The sequence below is a fragment of the Drosophila teissieri genome, chromosome 2R (assembly GCF_016746235.2).
Source record: "Drosophila teissieri strain GT53w chromosome 2R, Prin_Dtei_1.1, whole genome shotgun sequence".
In the NCBI taxonomy this organism is placed as follows: domain Eukaryota; kingdom Metazoa; phylum Arthropoda; class Insecta; order Diptera; family Drosophilidae; genus Drosophila; species Drosophila teissieri.
Window position 1 is genome coordinate 4,109,308 of NC_053030.1, and position 21,579 is coordinate 4,130,886.

The following is a 21,579-nucleotide window of genomic DNA, read 5'->3' on the forward strand; positions in this document are numbered from 1 at the left end:
AACAAAATCAATAATAATAAGAATAATAATAATAGTAGTTACAGATTTTCAAGGTAATAACTTCGCATATGTTGGCAATTTTTCGCCATCCAGTTGGCAGCCCTTTCAGCTGGACTAGGTGGCAACGCTGCTACAGTGCTGACGTTCGGCAAAAAAGAGGAAACGTAGTAAAAACACTCGAAAAACTCCGTATATTCCGATAAATATCCAGATAGTACGGCTTGTGCGTGGCCCGCCGATCCGAAGCGTGTGGCAAAGAATCGCTGACACGGTCAGGTTGAGACTACATCCCGTAGAATTAAAGGAAGAAGGTCGGCTGCTCCAACCGTTCGTTGGCCACCCAAACTCGAGATGATCCTTCTCTCCGGACTTTTGCCGCTCCTAGGCATAATCCTCTTGCACCTGGCGACCCCGATACAGGCGTTCTATCTGCCCGGACTGGCACCGGTTAATTTCTGCAAGAAAACCGACGTCTCATCCACATGCAAGGTAGGTGCAGATGTACATATGTACATACATACATATGTACGTAGATAGTGGGTGTGTTTGCTCCACGCCCGCCACAATTAGCAAAGCCAGTGGAAATAGTGATGTACATTGGTGATATATTCCCCTAATGGCAGTCAGAAGCGGAAGCACTGATAAGCCCATTTTCTAGTTGTATGTCGGGTCCATATGTGGTTCTGTATCTCAACTTCTGCTGACGTTGCCTACGTTGGCTTGCTACACTAGCTGGACCACAATGGGAGTTCTAATGTTGGTTCAGCTGGCACGCGAAGGCAGATTTTGGGGCTGCTGCTCTTAAGATAAATGTTAATCACTGGCAGCTAACCAACAACCAAACCAGAGAAAGAGTTAAAATTGAAAGGGTTAAAATTATTAAGCTTAAAAGCATTACGTTTATAAGAACTATTTTCTTTTTAATAATCATACTATAATTATAAAATTAAGTTTATAACGTAGTGGAGGAGACTACACTCTGCTGGATCACAGTTTATAATTCTGTATTAAATAATTTTCAAAATCGGCAGTTTGTGGTTATTTCAAACAACATTGGTTTTAAGCTCGATATAAGCAAGAGATAACGGTTAGCCCTTTAAGTGATTAATTAATATTGGATGAATTGATAAAGCATGAGCTATTGTTTTTATTTGTTTTATATTATCATAAACAAATCAAAAGATATTTTTAATTAACCCATAATTTTAGGAGTTCGACCAAATGTTAAACGGTTTTACGCTTAAATTAACTTTTGCCCACTGATAAGTTAGGGGTTTTAAATTCAATTGTTTTTAACAACCTAGGATAGCTTTTTTATAATATAGTTTCTTAAAACACAAAAAAGAAGAACATTAATGGGTCAAATTATCCAATACAATAGCAAACATTTTTAAAATTCTAAGATTAACACTATACATACATTAACATATACATATGTACACAGAAATACCCTAATCAAGAGTTGTCAAACCAATTGATTGATCTAATTCCTTAATATCTCCTTCAGTCGGAAATCTTGTTGTACGTGAACCGCTTAAACACTGAGGAATCCGTAATACCTTATGAGTACCACCACTTCGACTTTTGTTTGGGCGAAGAGCAGAACTCTCCGGTGGAGAATCTCGGCCAGGTGGTGTTCGGAGAGCGAATACGTCCAGGACCCTATAAAATTCAGTTCTTGGAAAATCAGCAATGTGCGGCCGTAAGATTAAACAATATTAACGCATTTGCAACATAAGCCCATTATATGCTATTTTATTTAGGCCTGTGTCAAGACTTACAAAGGAGACGATCCGGGTAGCAACCGCCGCATGATGGTTCTTAAGAAGGGCATCAGCTTGAATTACCAACACCACTGGATTGTGGACAACATGCCGGTTACATGGTGCTACCCACTGGAGAACGGCAAGCAATACTGCGGAATCGGATTTCCCATGGGTTGTCTTGTTCGCAGTGATGGCGAAGGCTGTCCCATCAACTCCATATATAACCAGCCCTTGCATTATTATCCTTTCAATCATGTGGATCTCGAGATTACATACCACAGCGGACAATCGGAGGACTGGGGAATTCAGTTCGGTAACAGTGGACGCATAATCTCTGTAAAAGTAACTCCCAAATCTATCAAGCATACGGATCCCAAAAACCCCAACTGCTTGAGCACAGAACCACTGGCAATCAGTGAGAACTCTTTAAAGGCTGGAGAGCAGCTTGAAATCGTTTACACGTACAGCGTGAAATTTGTAAAGAATGATTCAATCAAATGGTCGTCACGTTGGGACTACATTTTGGAATCCATGCCGCACACAAATATCCAATGGTTCTCCATACTCAATTCCCTTGTTATAGTCCTTTTCCTGAGTGGTATGGTGGCAATGATAATGCTCCGTACTTTGCACAAAGATATTGCTCGCTATAATCAGATGGATAGTGGTGAGGATGCCCAGGAGGAGTTTGGCTGGAAGCTGGTCCATGGTGATGTGTTCAGGCCGCCGCGTAAGGGCATGCTGTTGTCGGTTTTTCTGGGCTCTGGTGTGCAGGTGCTGGTGATGTCCATGATCACCTTAGCATTTGCCTGCCTGGGTTTCTTGTCGCCAGCCAATCGGGGAGCCCTGATGACCTGTTCCATGGTTTTGTTTGTTTCGCTGGGAACACCGGCTGGTTACGTGTCGGCGCGTATTTACAAGAGTTTCGGGGGGCTGAAATGGAAGAGTAATGTAATCCTTACCTCGATCGTTTGCCCTGGGTAAGTTGTTAAAGCTGTATTAAAAGTTTCCCATTTTTTAAATTGTTTTCGATTTTTAGTGTCGTCTTCTCATTGTTTTTCGTTATGAACCTGGTGCTGTGGTGGGAAAATAGCTCCGGAGCTGTGCCATTTAGCACGCTAATTGCTCTACTTGCCTTGTGGTTTGGCGTCTCCGTGCCACTAACCTTTGTTGGAGCTTACTTTGGTTTCCGCAAGCGCGTAAGTATATACTTTCATAGTTTGTACCCTAATTCCTCTTATTTCTATTTCTGCATTCAGGCACTGGAGCACCCTGTGCGTACCAACCAGATTCCCCGTCAGATTCCGGACCAGTCGATCTACACACAGCCTATTCCTGGTATCGTTATGGGCGGCGTTCTACCCTTTGGCTGCATTTTCATTCAGTTGTTCTTTATCCTGAGCTCGCTTTGGTCCAGTCAGATTTACTACATGTTCGGCTTTCTGTTCCTGGTCTTTGTCATATTGGTCATCACATGCTCGGAGACCACCATTCTGCTGTGCTACTTCCACTTGTGTGCGGAGGACTATCATTGGTGGTGGCGCTCCTTTTTGACGTCCGGCTTCACGGCAGTCTATCTGTTCATCTACTGCTGCCACTATTTTGTCACGAAGCTATCGATCAAGGACAGTGCATCAACGTTCCTGTATTTTGGCTACACGGCCATTATGGTATTCTTGTTCTTCTTGCTGACAGGCTCCATTGGGTTCTTCGCATGCTTTTGGTTCATACGCAAGATCTATAGTGTGGTAAAGGTGGATTAAACGGCATAATTCAAGAAGAAGCTCGTGCGAATGTATTTTTGTATGTGTAGCCACAAATTTACACTTAAGCCTAATGTGTGTGTGATTTCTGCGCTGTGCGCCCGGCACAGACAGTTTTCTGTTTACTATAATTACGATTAATATGTGTATAATAACATATGTTTGTATCAGGCGAAAAACAGTGGAGTAACGAAGCGCGCAATAATTTTTAAGCAGTAAACAGCAAACGAGTTGGAGTTAAAATGACTTGAATCATCTTTTGTATAGCTCTTCGTTCTGTTAATCTTTAGGCGTAAAGTTTAGCATTGTCCATTTCCCAGCTCTAGCAACGATTCCAAAAAAAAAAAGAAGTTATTCAAAAAACTAAAAGCCCTTTAAAAAGTACTGAGCTGCAAAACGAAGTACTTTAAACCCCTTTCTTTACTTGTAATATCAAAGCCTATAAACTGTAATTAGTGGCTCGTCTTAGCCGTTATTCGAGCAGGATTGAATTCACGTGTAATATTTTAAATACTTTAGTTTAAACTATTTAAATCTAACTTGCGACTAAAGAATAAACAAAACTATAAATTACGAGCCCTCTGGGACTAATTTTTTACTGTCAACAGAACCAGCTCTTTCTTTCAACCCTAGACAAACTGACAATTGTCAGATGTTGTTTCTATGGCTTCCGCGAGCTGGGGCAACCAGTCAGTGCGAGTAAACATTTCCAGCTCAGAGCTTGTCTAGCGGCGCATCCATGTCAGATATATCGGACAACGATGGGGACGAGTACGATGAACTTTCGGAGCTGCGACAACGCCACAAGCCCGAGTCCCAGCCCTCAGTGGATGTGCGTATCTGTAAGACGCGGTCCTTGATCTTTCTTAGACTTCCTGTTTGCTTTCCAGGAGGCCTTCGATCTGGATGACCTTCTGCCCACTATTGGCGAATTTGGCAAGTACCAGAAGCTCTTGGTGTTCGGAATTTGTCTGCCTGCCTGCATACCGTGCGGTTTTTGTGCCTTTAACCAATTGTTTATGGCTGATACTCCGGATGACTATTGGTGTCGCATCCCAGAGCTTCTCGGCTTGCCCCTGGAGCAGCGAAAATCGCTATCCATACCCCGGGAACTGGTGAGTAATTGCAGCCATACTAGTGCTGCAGCTAAGGTAATCAAGTCAGCCCATTGATTGTGCGTTGCTTAAGGTGAAGGGTCCATACGAGGGTTGTTCGATGAGTGGTTGAAAGGGGAGGGGGAAACTTAACAGATGTCTTATTGATTATACCCATAGAGTTTAAGCTAACCTATGCCTTCTATTTATATTTTTCAATAACTAATGAGACTGATTCGTTCAAGGATGATGGCAAACTGGTCTACAGCAAATGTTATACCTACGGAGTCAACTGGACGCAACTCCTTGAATCGGGGGAAGAGAATGACCTGACAAGCATGGAACCGAACACCAGTTGGCCACTGATCAAGTGCGGAGAGGGATGGGAGTATAACACAAGCGTCGTCTGGTCCTCTATTGTGATTGATGTGCGCACTCCTAGAACATCAAGCCTTCATCTGAAACTACAATGTCATTTATGTAGGAGACGCTCGAATCATTTCCCAAGCATCTGTACATCCTTTAGCCAGGAGTATAGCATGGCCATACTCAAAACCACGAAATCCCTAATTTTCAGTTCGATTTAGTGTGCGATCAGGATATTTATCCTACGATTGGATTAGCTGCCCTTAATACTGGCGGTCCCGTGGGAGTTTATCTTTTCGGATTACTCAATGATCGTGGTGGACGAAGGCTTTCCTATTTCGTCTGTTTGGCCACTTTGCTGGCTGGCAGCTTATTGACTTCGCTAAGCAAGGATTTCTGGACTTGGGCCGGCAGTCGCGTCATCGTTGGACTTACTATTCCAGCTGTCTATCAGATACCTTTTATAATATGTGGGTATATGACTATTTAGTCCTGTTTTATACTTATAACTTTTCCGTTTCACATTGCAGCTTTGGAACTGGTGGGTGAGAACTATCGATCCTTCGTGACTGTGATGACGTGCACCTTTTACACTTCGGGCATCATGCTCCTGTCCGTGGTCACCTACTTGGAGCGGGATTGGGTGCGCCTATCCTATATAACCTCACTGCCGTTTTACGCCTATTTTTTGTACATGTTTGTCATGCCGGAATCACCGCGATGGCTTTTGATGCGTGGTCGTCTGGAGGAAGCCCTCAAGATTCTGGAGCGCATGGCAAAGGTGAATGGTAGGGAATTTCCCCAGGCTGTGCATCTCAAGCTAGAGGCTCAGATTCGACGGGATAAGCTCAAGAAGCAAAAGAAAAAAATGGCTAATGTGGGGCTGGCGGATCTCTGTCGCACCCCCAATATGCGTTTAAAGACCATCCTGATCACGCTGAGTTGGTTTGCCAATGAGACGGTTTATCTGGGACTCAGTTACTACGGACCTGCGTTGGGAACCAATCAGTATGTCAGCTTCTTCCTCTCGGCAGTTGTGGAGTTGCCAAGTTATTTGTGCTGCTGGTACTTCATGGATACCTGGGGCCGAAGATGGCCTTTGAGTTTATCAATGATATTGGGGTAGGTGTTTGACCCATCATCTGTTTCTTGTGTAAAATTCTAAATGACCCAACATTTTTCAGGGGCGTGGCTTGTGTGATTACTGTAATGTTGCCCGATGATGCCGTGGATGAGACCCTTGTGCTTTATCTAGTATCCAAGGCCTTGCTATCCGCTTCCTTCCTGATCATATATCCCTTTGCCGGGGAACTTTATCCCACTCAGGTTCGAGGAATCGGCATTGGTGCTTCCAGTTATATCGGAGGATTGGGTCTCATTGGCATACCTTTTATTACCTACTTGGGAAAGGACAATCTTAAACTGCCCTTAGTTATCATGGGCTTTCTTTCGATGCTGGGCGGCATGACTGGATTGCGGTTGCCGGAAACACTGCATCACCGCTTGCCGCAGACCATCGAGGAGGGCGAAGAGTTCGGAAAGAACTGGCAGTTCAAAGATTGCTGTAGATGCGCTCAAAAGCCGTAAGTTTAATATGCCTACGGTGATCAAGGAAGGTATAGTTTGCTATATCCTGTTAATTTTTTAAGGGAGATTTTATCTCAACCCGCATCTTACGAAAACTTGGATGTCCTGGCTGGCTCCTCCACCAATGCTTCTGAGGTAGAACTAGAACTGAGGGACAGTCGACGGGTTCGGGAGCCGGCTGCACGGATTGACGAGCGTACACCCCTGGACACAACGGCCAGTGGAAGTGGTCGACCTGTTCACCGACCATCGATGAAGCGATTGGTGCGTCAAATGAGCGTCATGGACACCCAGAGGACGCATGATGGCACCATGCAGTTGACACATTGGATATAAGAGTTTTAGTGAAGAAAGAGTTTTGTCACATCAAAAAAATATAATTGCTTTCGAACTATTTATTAATCTAATGCGTAATGTTAAAACATATCTATAAATTATAGAACTACACGATTAAGACAGAGGGTTCTTTGAAAGAAACATACAAATATATTTAATCAATAAAAATGTACCATTTTGCAGCACAATGTTAGCAATTGCCTTTCATAAAATATAACGAAATGAATGTTTTAACATTTTAATTACTTAACATGAAACAGCATATTTTAATTACATTAAATTTATATTACTTCTGTGTATTCCGTGTATTCCGTAGTATTTCACTGTCAATTAGAGACATGTGCAAATCGTTCCATCATAATTCCACTGGTAATAAATTATATCTACAACAATTTCCCCGTTTTAATATCAGTTTTGTTTCCCTTTTCGTTAATTATAGGGCATTGCCATTATGCCTAAGTTGTTTACTTTTGCAAAAAACTATGTGAATTACAAAAGCTTCGAAATTGAAAAAATGCATCAAACATATCCGGTAAAAATAAATAAATAAATAAGTACGCCTGGCACTTGTGCGACTTCACAAATCAATTTATGCATTTATTCAGGCAATTATGCAATTAATTGTTGTCAAACAAACAGAAAACTGGCTCATGCTGTGAATAATAGAGGAATGCGCAAAATGGCTCCCAACTGCTGGCGGCATCTGTCATCCGTAGGAAGTTTCTGGACCTGTGGGACTTTGTCATGCTGGAGATCAGAAATATTATGACTCCAAAGAGATCTTGCAAAACAACAATGCACTTTCTTTTCATACCTACTTTAGTGTACTTCATTTAATGGTTTTGTAAAACAACTCATATTTTAACAAAATTTAAAAATAAAAAAATTCCTATAGAAGCAAATAATACTTTCAAATGATTCAGTTGACGTTCCAAACTAATCGTAATCTAAGTTACAATTTAAAATGTTTAGATGTGTTGCTGTTCGGAACGTCTCGTTATAATAATGCGTAAGGATAGACATATGTAGAATAAAAAGTAAAATTGTCAAACAATCGAATGTAATTTTTAATTTACTTGACTATTATATTTACAATGAAAAACAAGAGAGAAAGCTACAGTCGAGTTCCCCGACTATCTGATACCCATTACTCAGCTAGTGTAAGTGCGAAGGAGAAATGTTAGCACTGACAGTATTTTGCGGTTTGTGGGCGCTGAAGCGGAAAAAAGTTTTTTTGCAAATCGATGACTAACAAAAAAATGAAAATATCAAAACATTTTTCAAAGGTGTGGGGTGCCAGTTTTGGGCGGTTGGTGAGCGTTATTGAGCGGCTATTGATCGTGATCAAGAATATATACTTTATATGGTCGGAAACGCTTTATTCTGCCTAAAACGTACTCTTCAACGAATCTTGTATACCCTTTTACTCTACGAGTAACGGGTATAAAAATGACCAGGATTCGGGGAAGTTATAAATGGTGGAACCTGATTTTCTTTTTTTCAATCAAAACATCTAGGCAGTGTCAAAAATGAATTAATCCAAATTTTCGTACAATCAAATAATCAAAAAAATGCCTAAACCAAAAACGCAATCCAGATTAGTGAAGTCTCCATCTCCAGTTCGCTCCAATCGTCCTGGTCGCGTTAAAAAAAGTGATTCTTCGCCATCGCCGCCATGCAGGACAAGTCTGCTAGATCTGCCGGAGGACATTATCAGACTGGTTCTCGAGTTTCTGCCCAAGATGACCGATAAGGTTCTGCTGGCATGTGTGGCGCCCAAGTTCCGAATGGCCTTTGAGGGCTGGGCGAGAGTGCAACGAAATGCTTTGGATATGGACAGCCTGGAGACGGTGCCTCTGCCGCAATTGATCAGGTTCTTCAAGGTGGCGGGGCCTTTTATCAGAGTCCTTCAAGTGGACTGTGCGTCCTTCCAAAAGGAATCCCTTCTAGTGGAGTTCGTAAAGGAGTACTGCCCCAATCTGGAAGAGATCGGTTACTCGAATGCCACCGATGAGTTTCACTACCGATCGATTATGTCCAAAATGACGCATTTGAAACGGGTTACTATTGAGTGTTTGGACGCAGAGGATGTTCTTAACTTTGATCTGCAGCCTAACCAGGAGCTCGAGTTTTTTGAGCTGGTTAATGGTTGCTATACAGGTAGGTATGCGCTCTATTTTGGGTAACTTTACTTTAAGAAGACCTTTTCTAACTTTATTTTCTTAACAGGCAAAAATCTCTGCGGGTTTCCCAATCTTAAAACTTTAGTCCTTCGAGACTGTCTGTTATGGAACTCGATGGAGTTTGGAATACCCCTTAAGTCGTTGAACACTCTAGATCTCGACGACTGTTGTTTTGAGGTTATGAATGAAAGTTTGTACCAGAAAATAGCCGAGAGTTGCTCGAACTTGGTGGAACTCTTCTTCTCCGGCTGCGATACCAACTTCGAGGTAATTGCCCACCTGCCCAAGCTGGAGCGCTGTACTTTGAAGACCTGGATGACATCCAACGAGCTGAATATTGGCTTCCTCACTGTTTTGGCAGAAAAACGAGGAAACAAACTGACCCATTTGCACTTATCGGGTCAGTTTCAGATCACCAATGAGCACGCCAGGTGTTTGGGACAGTTGAGTAGCCTCACGGATCTGCGGTTCAGCAACAACGATATCCTGGATGATGATCACTTCAAGTTCTTCAACGAGCTCATCCAGCTGGAGCGATTTGGGCTGACTTCGTGCGGTCGGGTGATGGACATAGGAATGATGAGGATGCTGAGAAAGTGTCTTCAGTTGAAAGTGATTGATTTGAACGACTGCGAGCAGATCACCGACGAGTTTGTGATCAACGCCATTGGATTTTGCTCCAAGGGATCAGGTCGTGATGTTGTGCTTAACGTAAAGGAAACCAAGATCAGGCAGACTATATTGACGGTGGGAAAAACTGGGCAAGAAATTGAATAGATATATTGAAACGTTCATTCTTTGCAGCATCCGGACTACGTAGATTCCTTGAGTCGTGTAAAGGTTAACTTTAATTAGAACGACAAGGATGGGAAACAATTTGGTAAGGCAAATGTATAATATTTCTTATAAAAATTTTACAAAGTTCTGGTTTGCAAAAGAAATGTTTCTTATGAAATATGAAGTATCTAAAATGATAAAAGCTAAAATAGTAAAAGCCAATCCGGAAGAGTGTGAGTATTTTGTGAATATATTTCCTATAAGGAACCGAACCATAGCTATGATGTTTGGATTAGGAAACAGTGATTTGTGAGAGCACTTTCAATTAAAATCCTACCCATAAGTGGACCATTCGATGCCCTTGTACCGCAGATACCTAAGACAATAGGATCCTCACTGGACTGAGTCATGGTCCAGAGGCTGCAATAAGGAAGTGGACGATCGAAATTTATGATCATGCTCACACTGCTCCATTACCACGCCGATAACTGCGGACAACCGTGTGTGCTGCTGCACTTTGGGCCTTTGGCTGTAATACGAGTAACAAAGCTTGCCCGTCAAACGGCTAGCAAGCCAAACGAATAAAAACAAAATCAAACAATACGATATTCGATACAGTTCTGAATCCGCGATTCAATTCGATTCGAGCGATCGATCGCCGGCAATAAATTTTGTATTCAATTGCTGCTCTATTGGAATTGAACTTTGTTGCTTCGGCCGATGATGTCTGTGTTAGCAGCAGGAAGCTAAAAAACGGCTCAGATCAGCGGCCAGTTGGTTACACTTGAAATAAAGAAATTTTTTAAATTACACGCAGCATCTTAGAACTAACTCACATGTATTATAATATGGCAGGGTAAGTCGTGTGAATTTAAACTCGATTCGATCTAAAGAGTTTTATAATATGAATAGTGGATTCAATTAAATCTTAAGCAGAACATTTTGTGTTTTCCAGAATTGTATTAACACACTATTAATTGCAGTGCATAGCGTAGAGCGAACTCACCTGTGGCCACTCCACTGGTTAGTCATCGATATGTTTTGATTGTTTTGTGTGTTATTTGTTTCAGACTGACCTCGAGTGGCTCCTTAAATGGCCGTCGCCTGCGATCGCCGACTCTCCGATCGAGGGGGCTAAAGGGGGTTCTGGGGGCCAGGGGCGCCCCGACAAATGCCTTGACATGTCCAGGTGTCTGCCATGCTCGGGTATCTGACTAATTAGTGTACTTTAACTAGACCAGCAGAGCAGCCGAGCAGCTCGCTGACATTTGGCCACAAGTCGCGGAAACATCTTCGGCTCATCGGGACGAGAGTTTGCATGAGTGGGGCAAATTAAGCAGGGATATTTGACTTACCCTGCCCCTCCGTATCTTATTATGTTTGTATGCACCACTATATACTCGAAGCGTGTCCAATCACGCCTGTGAATTATTTAAAAATATCTGCTGGGTTGTCTTACTTCATAAGAGAGACAAGCCTTAAAATTGTTACCCTGATGCCATAGAAATTCGTGTTGTCGTTGTCGCTCGCTGACTTTGTTGCTGTTTCGCCTGCTGTTGTTCAGGGGCCTTGCGATTATGGGAAATGGCTTATGCTATCGCTTAGCACACCTCTCGATGGATCGATGGATGAACTTTTGGTATCGCCCAACGCCTGGGAAGAACCCAAAAAGGGGCGGAATCTGGGGGTTTTCATTTCAGTGGAGTGAGTGGAAGTTAAAGGCGGAGGGTTAAGCTCTGGGAAAGTGCAGCAAACAAATAGCTGAATGCTCATTTATAACGATTTGTTTTTTTTTAATTAGGCCAAATAACATCCACGAGAATATGCCATATATTGCCATATGAGAAGTTGAGAAGGTATTCTATATGTATGTCAACTTTCCAATGAATATATAAGTGCCTACAGCTGATATTTCATCGCAAGGATCTTAGGCGCTTTGAATAACATTTGTTTAGCTTGTTTGGTTAACTTGGTTGTTAAGTTTAGAATTCCCATACATAATTCATTAAATTGGAAAGTATGGATATACATAGGTCAAAATACTAAAACTGTATTAAATAGATTCAGTGGTTCCTTTTTCTTGTGTTTTCAGTCCTAACAGGTTAACAAATCTCTTCATTTCTAATGCTTTTGTAAAATAAACTTTTATGAGACACCCACAGTCATGCGGTGAACGACCCACTTTGTTTTGGAATCGCAAATTATTTTGCGGCACGCCACATGCTGCAACACCACCAGCAACAAGAAATCAAGACATGCCAACATTAATTTAATATTGAAATTACAATACTCCGTTTCATTTTTGTGTTCGGGGCAGATCCGAATTCATTTGATTCTCCGGAGATGTTTTCATGCACGATTCGGGCGCTAGTTGCTGTCGATGATGCAAAAGTTAATTTAGTAATGCACACTCCTTGTTCTTTGGCTCCCCAGCCGATGCTGATGAACTTTTTGAGCCCAGGCGGGTGATTGGCACATTAGCAACAAATTGTTAGTACATCTTATTTAAGCCGTTTAATTAATTCCGCGCATTCTGACTGCCCGAAAAAATTCGAGGAAAACACAATAAGTGAAATCAAATGGTCTTTGATTGGCATAAGTTGCCAATGCTCTTTGCATATGAGGTTTTAAATATATTCGTATACTTTAACATATTTCTCGTACATTGTTATACATTTATCAAGAAATAATATACAAATACTCCACCTTTTTTGGTTTTCCCAAGAGGGTAGTTCTAATATTTGATTTCTTTAATATAACCATGCATTCATGTATCGTTAGGTAACAGCACTTTAGGATAGGGTATTACCCGCATTCAGAGTCTAATACCATCTACGAAACCAAACTGCGGGGAAACAATCAGCCGAGCCACGAGTAAGACCGACTTCGAGCATCTTTTGGCCAACATCTCTGGCCAATTGTCGGCGGAAGACGTGCCTAGGCTTGTCAAGGTGCCCCGACTTTGTGCGGCTCCCTGGATCTCCATTCCCCGGATCTCCAACTGCAGAGTACTTGTACTGAGTTGTAGAGTGTAGAAGCTACCTTCAATTTGACAAAAGCCGCTAGCAGACAACGCGATTGCATGTTGCCTTTCAGCTGCTGACCAAGTTCTCCGTCCTGTTCTCCACTATCAATTGATACAAATCTATGCATTTTGGAATATAGAGACATACAACATGGGCCACTGTGGCCAGCTATTGCCTCACTGAATGTCAATAAATAATACACTGCAGCCTCTCGACGATATTTATAGATATATACATATATATATATATATATATAGACAGAACATATCGGCTTGAGACAGGTCGAGGTCGCCTTTGAGCGCCGCAGGTGAGAAAATAGACAACCGCCGCCGAGAGAGACCAAAGATGCCACTTCTGAGCCTCCGAACATGCAACTGGTTGCCACAGCGGCACGGTTAGACATTGAAAGAAATGGCACTTTGGTTGCGGATAGAACCCTTGCACTCACAATTGCTGACTGAAGTTTAAGGGTTGATTTTATGTACGAAACTCAATTCAATCATATAGAATTTGGAGATTCAATAACAGACAAATGGAGTTCGTTTTGCTGGATTAGAAACATATTATTTAGCAAATTGTGTTTACTTTCAGTATTATTTTTCAAAGTGAATCAATAATCAACCGTTAGATTTTTGTTCAGTGTTTTTCAGGTTTGTAGTGGGCAATTAGAGAAGTCTGCAGTTGCAATTGAGTATGCACTGATATTATTCCGTTTCTATTAAAGAGCGAGCCAGCTACTGAAGTGGTTTCTTCTTTATTATTTAAATGTTTATGTTTAAATAATTAACAACTCCAACTTTAAAGGTATACAGCTGACTATAAAATCATTCCGTGTAAGCAATATTAAAAATATAAATATTTAAACCTTATATACATATGTGGTACGATTCTGTGGTAATAAGTGTTGTAATTGTGGTCTCACTTGTCAGAGAACCTCTATATTTGGGACCCAGAATCCGAATTCCGAATTCAGTCGATTTCTTTCAATGCCGCGGCATCTTCTTCCATCTTGGGGGCTTGCAACTGGAGCTGCCTGTGGTTCTGTCAGACAGAATCTGTCTAGAACATCGTGTGCTCTTTATCACTGACATATTGCAGGGGCCATTTAATTTATGGCGATTTTCACATGCAGTACTCGGAACATCTTGGCTCCGCTGGTGGACAGCAAAAACTGTGACGGTATCGAATTGCCGCCGGCTGATGGGGGGGCACTCGAGTTATTCAATCCATTCGCCAGGGCAACCTTTAAAACCCCATCCATCTGCATAAATCAATGGCTGACTACGATTTACAAATGAGCCAAGGCGGATTTCTGCTCCTTCAGTGGGAGCGAGCTACTTCCCTAATGCCTGTAATCGCATGTGAACCGAATCAATGTAAGGTGTTTCTAGTTGAGGGTCTTGAGATGTCTCATTAATCAGTTTTAGAGGCCAGTTATATAATCTAAATTATCTTTGCATAGTAGGTGATAAAATGAACTCTAAAAATACATTGAAAGGCTTTGGTTCTTAGCTATGTCGATATCGGTTGTTCATAGCACAACTTTGCGTTTCCTATGTCCAAACTGAAACGCTGTAATCCTCTTTAATTTATTCGATTTATTTTTAAAATATTCCATTGTTATTTTCAGCCTTATTCCACTCAACTTTCCAGGCAACGTACCTACTATGTCACGCTGCATTTTTATGGTCACTGCAAAAACTATTTTTACGGAGCCAAACCAGTGGAAGGACTAAGGGAGCAGGGATCGGGGGCTGCAGCACGTGTCATTATCCTCCGGCTATTTCCGGGCACTTTCGCTGCAGTGGAGCGGAAAGCCAGGCAGCAAAACCGTGACGTCATGGGCGGGTGGTGCTGCACAGACCGAAATAGACCACCGACCACCCCGCCAAGGACAAGTGACGTCAGACGAAAGCGAGACGACTGGTGTCGCAACAAGGACGTCATCGCGCAAGCGAGATGGCTACAAAAAAGGGGAAAACCGAGCCGCCGGCCGGTGTTTTTCCTCTGCCACTGCCTACTCACCTGACTATTTTCACCTGCGCATGATAAACAGCCCTCACCTCCCGCAAACATCCACTCATTCATTCATGCCCGCCGTCTGCTGTCTCGTTTTGCTCCGCTGCGCATGTCCTCCAACGGCAAAGTGATGACGTCTTTGTTTCGCTAATCGATATCTCTGCTCGCGCTTTCCCCTGTGACGTCATTAGATGCGTGCCATCAGCCAGCCGTCGTGTGCTCGCTCGACTATAAATAATGTACGCCAATTAGCGCTGGAAATTGATAATCGACAAAGCCAATTGATGGACCACCGACTGAACCTGAAACTGAAGCCGTAGCCGAAGGATACCGAGCTAATAGGAGCTAATGGGAGCTTGTGCTGGAAGGGTGGGAAAATGGTGAGTTAGCTAGGTGGATTCAAAATCGATTTGGCTTTTAAAGCTATAAAATATACAAAAATAGTTTGAAAGCAACTAGAATTACCCATAGTATTAAAATAATATAAATTTGTTTACTCTTTTTATCTAAATATATATTTTTTCCATAGCGTTGTTTTCCCAGCATATGTATGTATATGTATATGTATATACACACTTAGACACTTTTCGTTACACATCTTTCGGAAGTTCAGAAAGAAAGAAACGTTTTCTGGATTTACCTTGTAATAAGCTTAAGTACTACTTTCAGCGAACTTATAAACACAGACTGATTTCATAGAAGTATACAAAACCCTACTGAACTCCCAAATCACGGCCATCATCCATAATTTATGCTAAAAAGGTTAGGCAAAGTAATCACCGGCTGCCATCCTCCTTATCAACGGCTGTACTATTGATTTTACACACATTGCCCACTCGACCCCTAACTTATATACCTATGTGAGAAATACATGAACGCGTAGGGTGCATATCTATAATTTGGGCTTGTCCGCTGAGGTCCTTGCTCTTCCCCAGAAATCGAATGTTCTGTGTGCGCCTGGGTTGCACCGACGTCATTATACCCTTTATATGCCCGGAGGCCCAGCCCCTACGTCAGTTAATTCAATTTCATTGATAACACGGCCGGGCGGAGATACCGACGGAACATATTTAATGGGACACACGGCCTGAAAAAACCCTAGAAGTGAGGGAAATATATACGGAGAGAAATGGTTTATTCCGGAAATATATAATTAGTTATTTTCCAATTTATAAGACTGAGCCATAACAAATTTAATTTAAATTTCCTGTGGGTATTTACTAAAATTGAATTATAGAAACAATTTAAAATTATATCTCTTTGCATTAATATTGTTATTTCAAGTAATCTGCATATTCAGAATAAAAATCGAAGGTAAAGTAAAATCGAAGGTAATGTAAACATTTTTGATTTTCTTTTAAATGATTTTGATATTTAATTAAATTAACTGTAACCTTTTTTTTACGGTGTAGAGACAGATAAGCACAGGACAAACACACCGCTGAAAGTGTTGCCTACTTAGGGGCGTGCGTGACGAAAATGCGAGGTAGTCGTCGCGAGAGTTTTTTCCGAGGGGCATGGGGTGGGGGTGGAATAAGTATGCAGCAGTGGCAACTTGTAGACGTGACGCGGTCAAGACGAAACGGAAGCAGACCATAAAATCAATGCCGCACTTCCGCTCATCCGCCTTACCGCTGGATGGTTCCCTCATTGGATTGCCGGATGGCGTGTCGATTGCAGCGTAGGGAACTCACTTCCACGACGGCGGGACAGCTGAGCTCACTGGGGGGCAATGGGGAGTGGATGGGTTCCAGTTCGAGGTTTCAAGGTCGTTGCTGTCAGGAATAATGAGATAAGATGTGCGGTTGGGCTGAGAAATGGGACGCAGTTGGGGAAAGTTTAATATTAAAGAAAGAGCAGAACAGAACAGAGACTTTGAAAGGACGTTTTTGTATTTGTGATTAAAATCTTGCTTACTCTTAACGGGACACATTAGTTTGCTAACTTAAATTCCCCTGAAATCCCAAAATCACATTATTCCGCAGACCCACAAATGCTTTTCCTATTATGTCATATTTCAACTTGAAGTTGATCATATTTATCCAGGTTCCTGCCACAATAATTTGCCTGTGAGTCCATAAATCATCTCCCTAACCATCGATATACCCCACTTAAGACCGCAAATGTGCATTGACTCATTGCATTGGCCGTTATGGCTATGGAGCGAGAGATTAACCCATGCCAACTGGGCGTATACTTGATGATGTTATGACATGTTCGCCTTTAAAGCCCCCACAAAAATGTTATTTAGGTACAAAATAGCACAAAATTGCCAGGGCAAAAGGAATACACCTATATATTTATGTGAAGTTACAAATATTAATAGTTAAACGAAGCCAGAAAAAAATAATGACAATAATTCGCCACAAAATGCACCTGCAGGCTAAGCACTCAGCAGAGTTTTTGGTTTCGTTTTCTATTTGGTATTAGTTTTATTTTTGTTTTGTTTCTCCTTTTTTTGTATTCAGTTAGCCAGGGGAAGTCACAATTTTTTGGGCAAGGCAAAAAGTGGGCCTCGAAAGTGAAGTTTATAAAAAAGGGTTGGCGAATCCCAAAATGCAATTTATGCAAATGAGCCGAGAGGCGCCGTTGCAAATGCGGCAGCAATAGAAGAAGTAAAAAGGTAAGAAACAATGCAAAGTGCCGCATGCTAATTGAAATTTAGAGGGGGACTAGAGGGGTTTTTTTTATATTTTTTTCCGCAGCAAAATCAAAGCCTAAATAGCAATCAAAAAGACCAAAAATTCCTTAAATTAAACTCACGAACTGGCGGGCGCAACGATGCGAAAATGATACATGCATTAAGGCCCAGCCAAGTTGACTTGGCCAAAACGAAGCGAATTTAGCTCGGCACATTTAGAATATCATCGCAGTGCAACTACTACGACCACAACAATAAATAATAGACAAAAGGCAGAGAGACAAAACCAAGGAGTGCCGATTCCGAAGTCGACTTCGACTTCGACGTAGACTGCGACTTTGGCTTGGCATGTCATGCTTAATACAGCCAATAAAACCGCCAGAAACAACAACAGCAACAATGGCAATCGAATCGCTTTGGAAGCAACCCAAAAACAACATCCACGGCACAGCAACAACATCAGCGATAGCAGCAACAACTAGGAGACTCCACGCTAAGCTGTTTGCATGCACTTTTTGGGGCCACCAGCGGGTCAGCCAACAGCAGCAGCACCACTAGCCCCACTAGTACCACCGTCCTCTAGCACCACCTCCACCTCCACTTCCACCATCACCATCACCGCCAAAGGAACAGCGGCAGCAACACCAGCAACAGCAAGAAAGCTGGCCCAAACAGTGGCATAGATCCCATTTGATTTGGAAGCGGAGGCGTAATAAAATTCTCACTATGAAAGTTCAAAAGCGTAATTAAATTGTAAGCATTTACATACACTAATGTTTACCATGGGTATTTTCAATTCAAATGTTCTTCTTCTACACATATTACCATTGAATGATATTGTAGTGTGGCTACTTTTAATAATAGGTAATAATAATAATAATAAGAGGTGAAGATCGAAAATAAACGGAGAAATAACATGAATTGCTAATTCAGCTACTCGTTAGCCTTAGGGGAAGTGCAATTATGACACCATGTATTCCGAGAAACTTCTTCGTTTCGAAATAAGGCTTAGAGACAGACAGTGAAAAACCCTTTGACGACCAAGGGGAGGCACCATCCTCTTACAACTAATCCAAAGCCACTGTGCTGAATGCACATGGTGCCTGCCACAGACCAGTTCCACTTGCGTCGCTCCCAAATCCAACTAATATATATGTACATGGGAAGCCACACCACAGAGCGGCCCATTACAGCACACCGCACCCCGGAGCCACAATAGGCCGCAGTGTGAGCCGGACCCAGAGCCGCGAGACCAGGGCAAAAGCATTATGGGAAAAAACATAGCCGAAAACGAAAGGAAGAGCCACTGCGCCCAGAAAGCCAAGTCGCTCGAGCTCGACTCTGCCGTGGTCGACGCAGCGGTCGGAAGACCCAGCGATCTCACGTTTTGTCTGCGGCTTCCACATGGAGAGGCCCAAGTGCACAGCCAAGAGCCGAGATCTCCGACTGCGGCTCGTACGCTAACAACAGTTAGAAAACGTGGCTTGGAACCCGTCTAAAAATAGCCAGCGACCAAAGACTCTCGCTCTCTGTGCAGTCGTGCAGTCGACGCTGGCAGCGCAGTCGGCGCCGCGTCTTCGGGTTTACAGTTCTCCCTCCACTCGTGCTTTGCCGATCTTGGGAGAGAAGATTTCGACTGGCTTTGCATTATTGTTTTGCTCGCTGTTGTTTACGAGCTGCAAACGCCGGTGTCAATGGTAAAGTGCATTAATATTCCCGCTTTTCCGACGGATCGCGGGCGGGAAAAACGCTCGGATCGTGTTATTGCTATATTGGCTAAATGATTTGTGGTGCAGCTTATTTATATTTGGGGATGAGAAGGGAGTGATCTGGTTTATGAAGTGGCAGGATGGTATTTTGTTAAGTGGAAAAGCGAAATTGGCTTGGGATTTTGTGGCAAATCGATTTGTCTTGGTTAAATAAAAATTCGTCGTGGATGAAAGGAAAACGAGCCTTATTTCTAGGCAACAAGTCTGTTTTGCGTATTAATTTAAATTTGAAACATTTATTGCAGGTACAAATATTAGTCAAATTAAAATTCAGTAAAACACGCTAAATAGAATATGGAAGCACAAAATACCTGACAGTTGATACTTGTTATTCTCTTCGAAATTTCTACCACACCATGCAACATGATAGCTTTACTTTTCCACCCACGCTCACAATCGTGGGATTTAGTCATATAAGCATATTCCTCGAAATCTGGTCCATATTCCTTTGCTGGGTACACCCACACACACAAGAGCAAGGAAGTCCTTTCCTCCAAAACGACACCACAGAATTCCCACACAGACTTAGTACACATAGAAAAATTGTTAAAGACAACTTAATTTAAAACAATGCAATAATTTTGCTTCAAGAGGTGTATTTTAGAAAAGCCCTTTATATTTAAATACAAGTGTGTAGATGTTCAATGTGCATAAGGGAATATTCATAAAAAAATACGTCCCTATATATCCTGAAATTAATAAACATGTTTCCTGTGCACGGTAACTGAGAGAATCGGAAGCAGGCGAGAAATGGATGCCCAGTGGGCGGCTGGAAAACCGGGAAAGTGGGAGGACGAGTGGTACGCTAGAGCAGGTGAAACGGCACCAAGAACACCAATCAATCTAGGATGCGAGCAAAAGAGATGGCCAACGTCGGGTTTATGACGCACATAATTTCCGCTTCCGAACTGTCCCACTGGACTGCATTTGGAAAATCGGTCGCTGAAAATGGGGGGAAGTGGATTTTCCGGCGCAGGCGCTCTACCAACGACGTCATCGATTTTCCTCGCACGAGCTGCGCTCAGTTGTTGGCCCCAAATGACGTAATAGCCGGGCCGCAAAGGTAGGTCGTGTCCCGCTCGCTTGCTGCCACCCCCCTTCCCTTCCCACCCCATCGCACACTCACTCTCACTCTCGCTCTCGCGAGCGCAGCACAGCGCCAGCTGAGGCAGCGCTGCCAGCGCGACGCGTTGAATATAGTCGCGTGTAACCGTAAAGATAAGTTCAGTCGCGTCACAGACGCCGCATTGTTAACAAGTTCAGCCCAAACAGCCACCGCTCACGGAAAACCCAACACAAAATATAGAACATATATCGAGGCGAGCCAGAACTCAGGAGGTTCTGAGTTTCCGATCTTAAGTCAGCCAACTAAAACTTTAATCCACACAAGTACATATGTATATAGAAATCGCGTTCAGTATTAAAGAAAACAAAAAGCCTACATAGGTGTGAGTGCTCAAGGGTTAAACAATTGCAACAAGTTGTTGTTCTTTATTGATTCGTGCATTCGTTCTATGCGGAAACGGAAGCCGGTCGGCAACGCGGCGTATGCGTAATAACTTCCAACAGTTGACAACCCGCGTGTACTTTACTTTCCTAAGCGAACAATGCATATATTTTGGTGGACATCGCTGCGTATGTGTGATTTTACCACCCTGCGAATGAGTAGTAATTAAATTTATAGAAATCCCAGTTTCGTTTTACTTCTGGGAGTCGAGACAAATTTGTTTTTGAACTGAAAGTTTTGCTAACATTTTAATAAGCACGTGAGCTGAAGAACAATAGTAATTGTTCTTGTGTTGCCCATTGCGCGCGTGTGTGTATCTGTGTGTAAAGTGTAAGCAACGTCCTTGTGCCTCCCACTACTTCAACTACCACAACCGAATATATTGAGAGCCCCCAGTTGATATAGTATAGCGTGCGTAAGACGCTACGTCGCTCACATCGTCACTTGGCCACTGCGCAAACGCCGAAAAAAAGGCAAAAAGAAAAAAAGAAAAAAGTCGAAAAAAGGAAGGCAAGTTCAAGTCTAAGGACTCGCAACAAAAACAACAGGCGGGCAAGGACAGGAAAATGAAGCCCGATTATAGCTACTGCAATCAGAGCCACTGCGACAAAAGGTTCGGTCACTGCTGCTGCAGCCAAGGAAATTGAGGCATAATCCGGTCCAAATCGGAACAGTCGTGCTGGATCACCAGCGCCGCTCAGGGCGCCAAACAGGTGCCTATTTAGATATATCTAATATACTGCCT

The 21,579-nt window shown here is 42.6% G+C and overlaps 4 protein-coding genes and 1 long non-coding RNA gene across 8 annotated transcripts in view; all 5 read left to right on the plus strand.

Moving 5' to 3' along the window:
* The first annotated feature begins 106 nt into the window (after positions 1-106).
* LOC122612524 (transmembrane 9 superfamily member 2) lies at positions 107-4,102 on the plus strand. Its single transcript, XM_043786206.1, has 5 exons — positions 107-489; positions 1,508-1,702; positions 1,764-2,746; positions 2,806-2,965; positions 3,026-4,102. The coding sequence occupies exons 1-5, from the start codon at positions 352-354 to the stop codon at positions 3,527-3,529; spliced, it is 1,980 nt and encodes a 659-aa protein (XP_043642141.1). The 5' UTR covers positions 107-351; the 3' UTR covers positions 3,530-4,102.
* Positions 4,103-4,232: 130 nt separating this feature from the next.
* On the plus strand, positions 4,233-7,031 carry LOC122612527 (carcinine transporter). Its single transcript, XM_043786209.1, has 7 exons — positions 4,233-4,361; positions 4,420-4,644; positions 4,869-5,051; positions 5,201-5,459; positions 5,520-6,111; positions 6,174-6,572; positions 6,639-7,031. The coding sequence occupies exons 1-7, from the start codon at positions 4,269-4,271 to the stop codon at positions 6,910-6,912; spliced, it is 2,025 nt and encodes a 674-aa protein (XP_043642144.1). The 5' UTR covers positions 4,233-4,268; the 3' UTR covers positions 6,913-7,031.
* A 1,379-nt stretch (positions 7,032-8,410) lies between these two features.
* On the plus strand, positions 8,411-10,684 carry LOC122613784 (F-box/LRR-repeat protein 7). 3 transcript variants are annotated; one of them, XM_043788166.1, is made up of 5 exons: positions 8,411-9,072; positions 9,142-9,842; positions 9,900-9,975; positions 10,034-10,105; positions 10,169-10,684. In XM_043788166.1, the coding sequence occupies exons 1-3, from the start codon at positions 8,484-8,486 to the stop codon at positions 9,948-9,950; spliced, it is 1,341 nt and encodes a 446-aa protein (XP_043644101.1). In that variant the 5' UTR covers positions 8,411-8,483; the 3' UTR covers positions 9,951-9,975; positions 10,034-10,105; positions 10,169-10,684. The 3 variants fall into 3 exon arrangements, with proteins under 3 accessions (XP_043644101.1, XP_043644102.1, XP_043644103.1); XM_043788167.1 differs by having other exon boundaries at positions 10,176-10,684; XM_043788168.1 differs by having other exon boundaries at positions 9,043-9,076.
* Positions 10,685-16,928: 6,244 nt separating this feature from the next.
* On the plus strand, positions 16,929-18,296 carry LOC122614368. Of its 2 annotated transcripts, none has more exons than XR_006325740.1 (3): positions 16,929-16,986; positions 17,386-17,540; positions 17,594-18,296. It is a non-coding gene; the product is annotated as an uncharacterized LOC122614368 (long non-coding RNA). The 2 variants fall into 2 exon arrangements; XR_006325741.1 differs by having other exon boundaries at positions 17,623-18,296.
* A 3,124-nt stretch (positions 18,297-21,420) lies between these two features.
* LOC122613606 (probable nuclear hormone receptor HR38) overlaps positions 21,421-21,579 on the plus strand; it is a 30,114-nt gene continuing 29,955 nt past the window's right edge. Inside the window, exon 1 of the mRNA XM_043787844.1 lies at positions 21,421-21,547. The gene's annotated coding sequence lies outside the window, so the exon portion shown is untranslated. The remainder of the gene's footprint in view (positions 21,548-21,579) is intronic.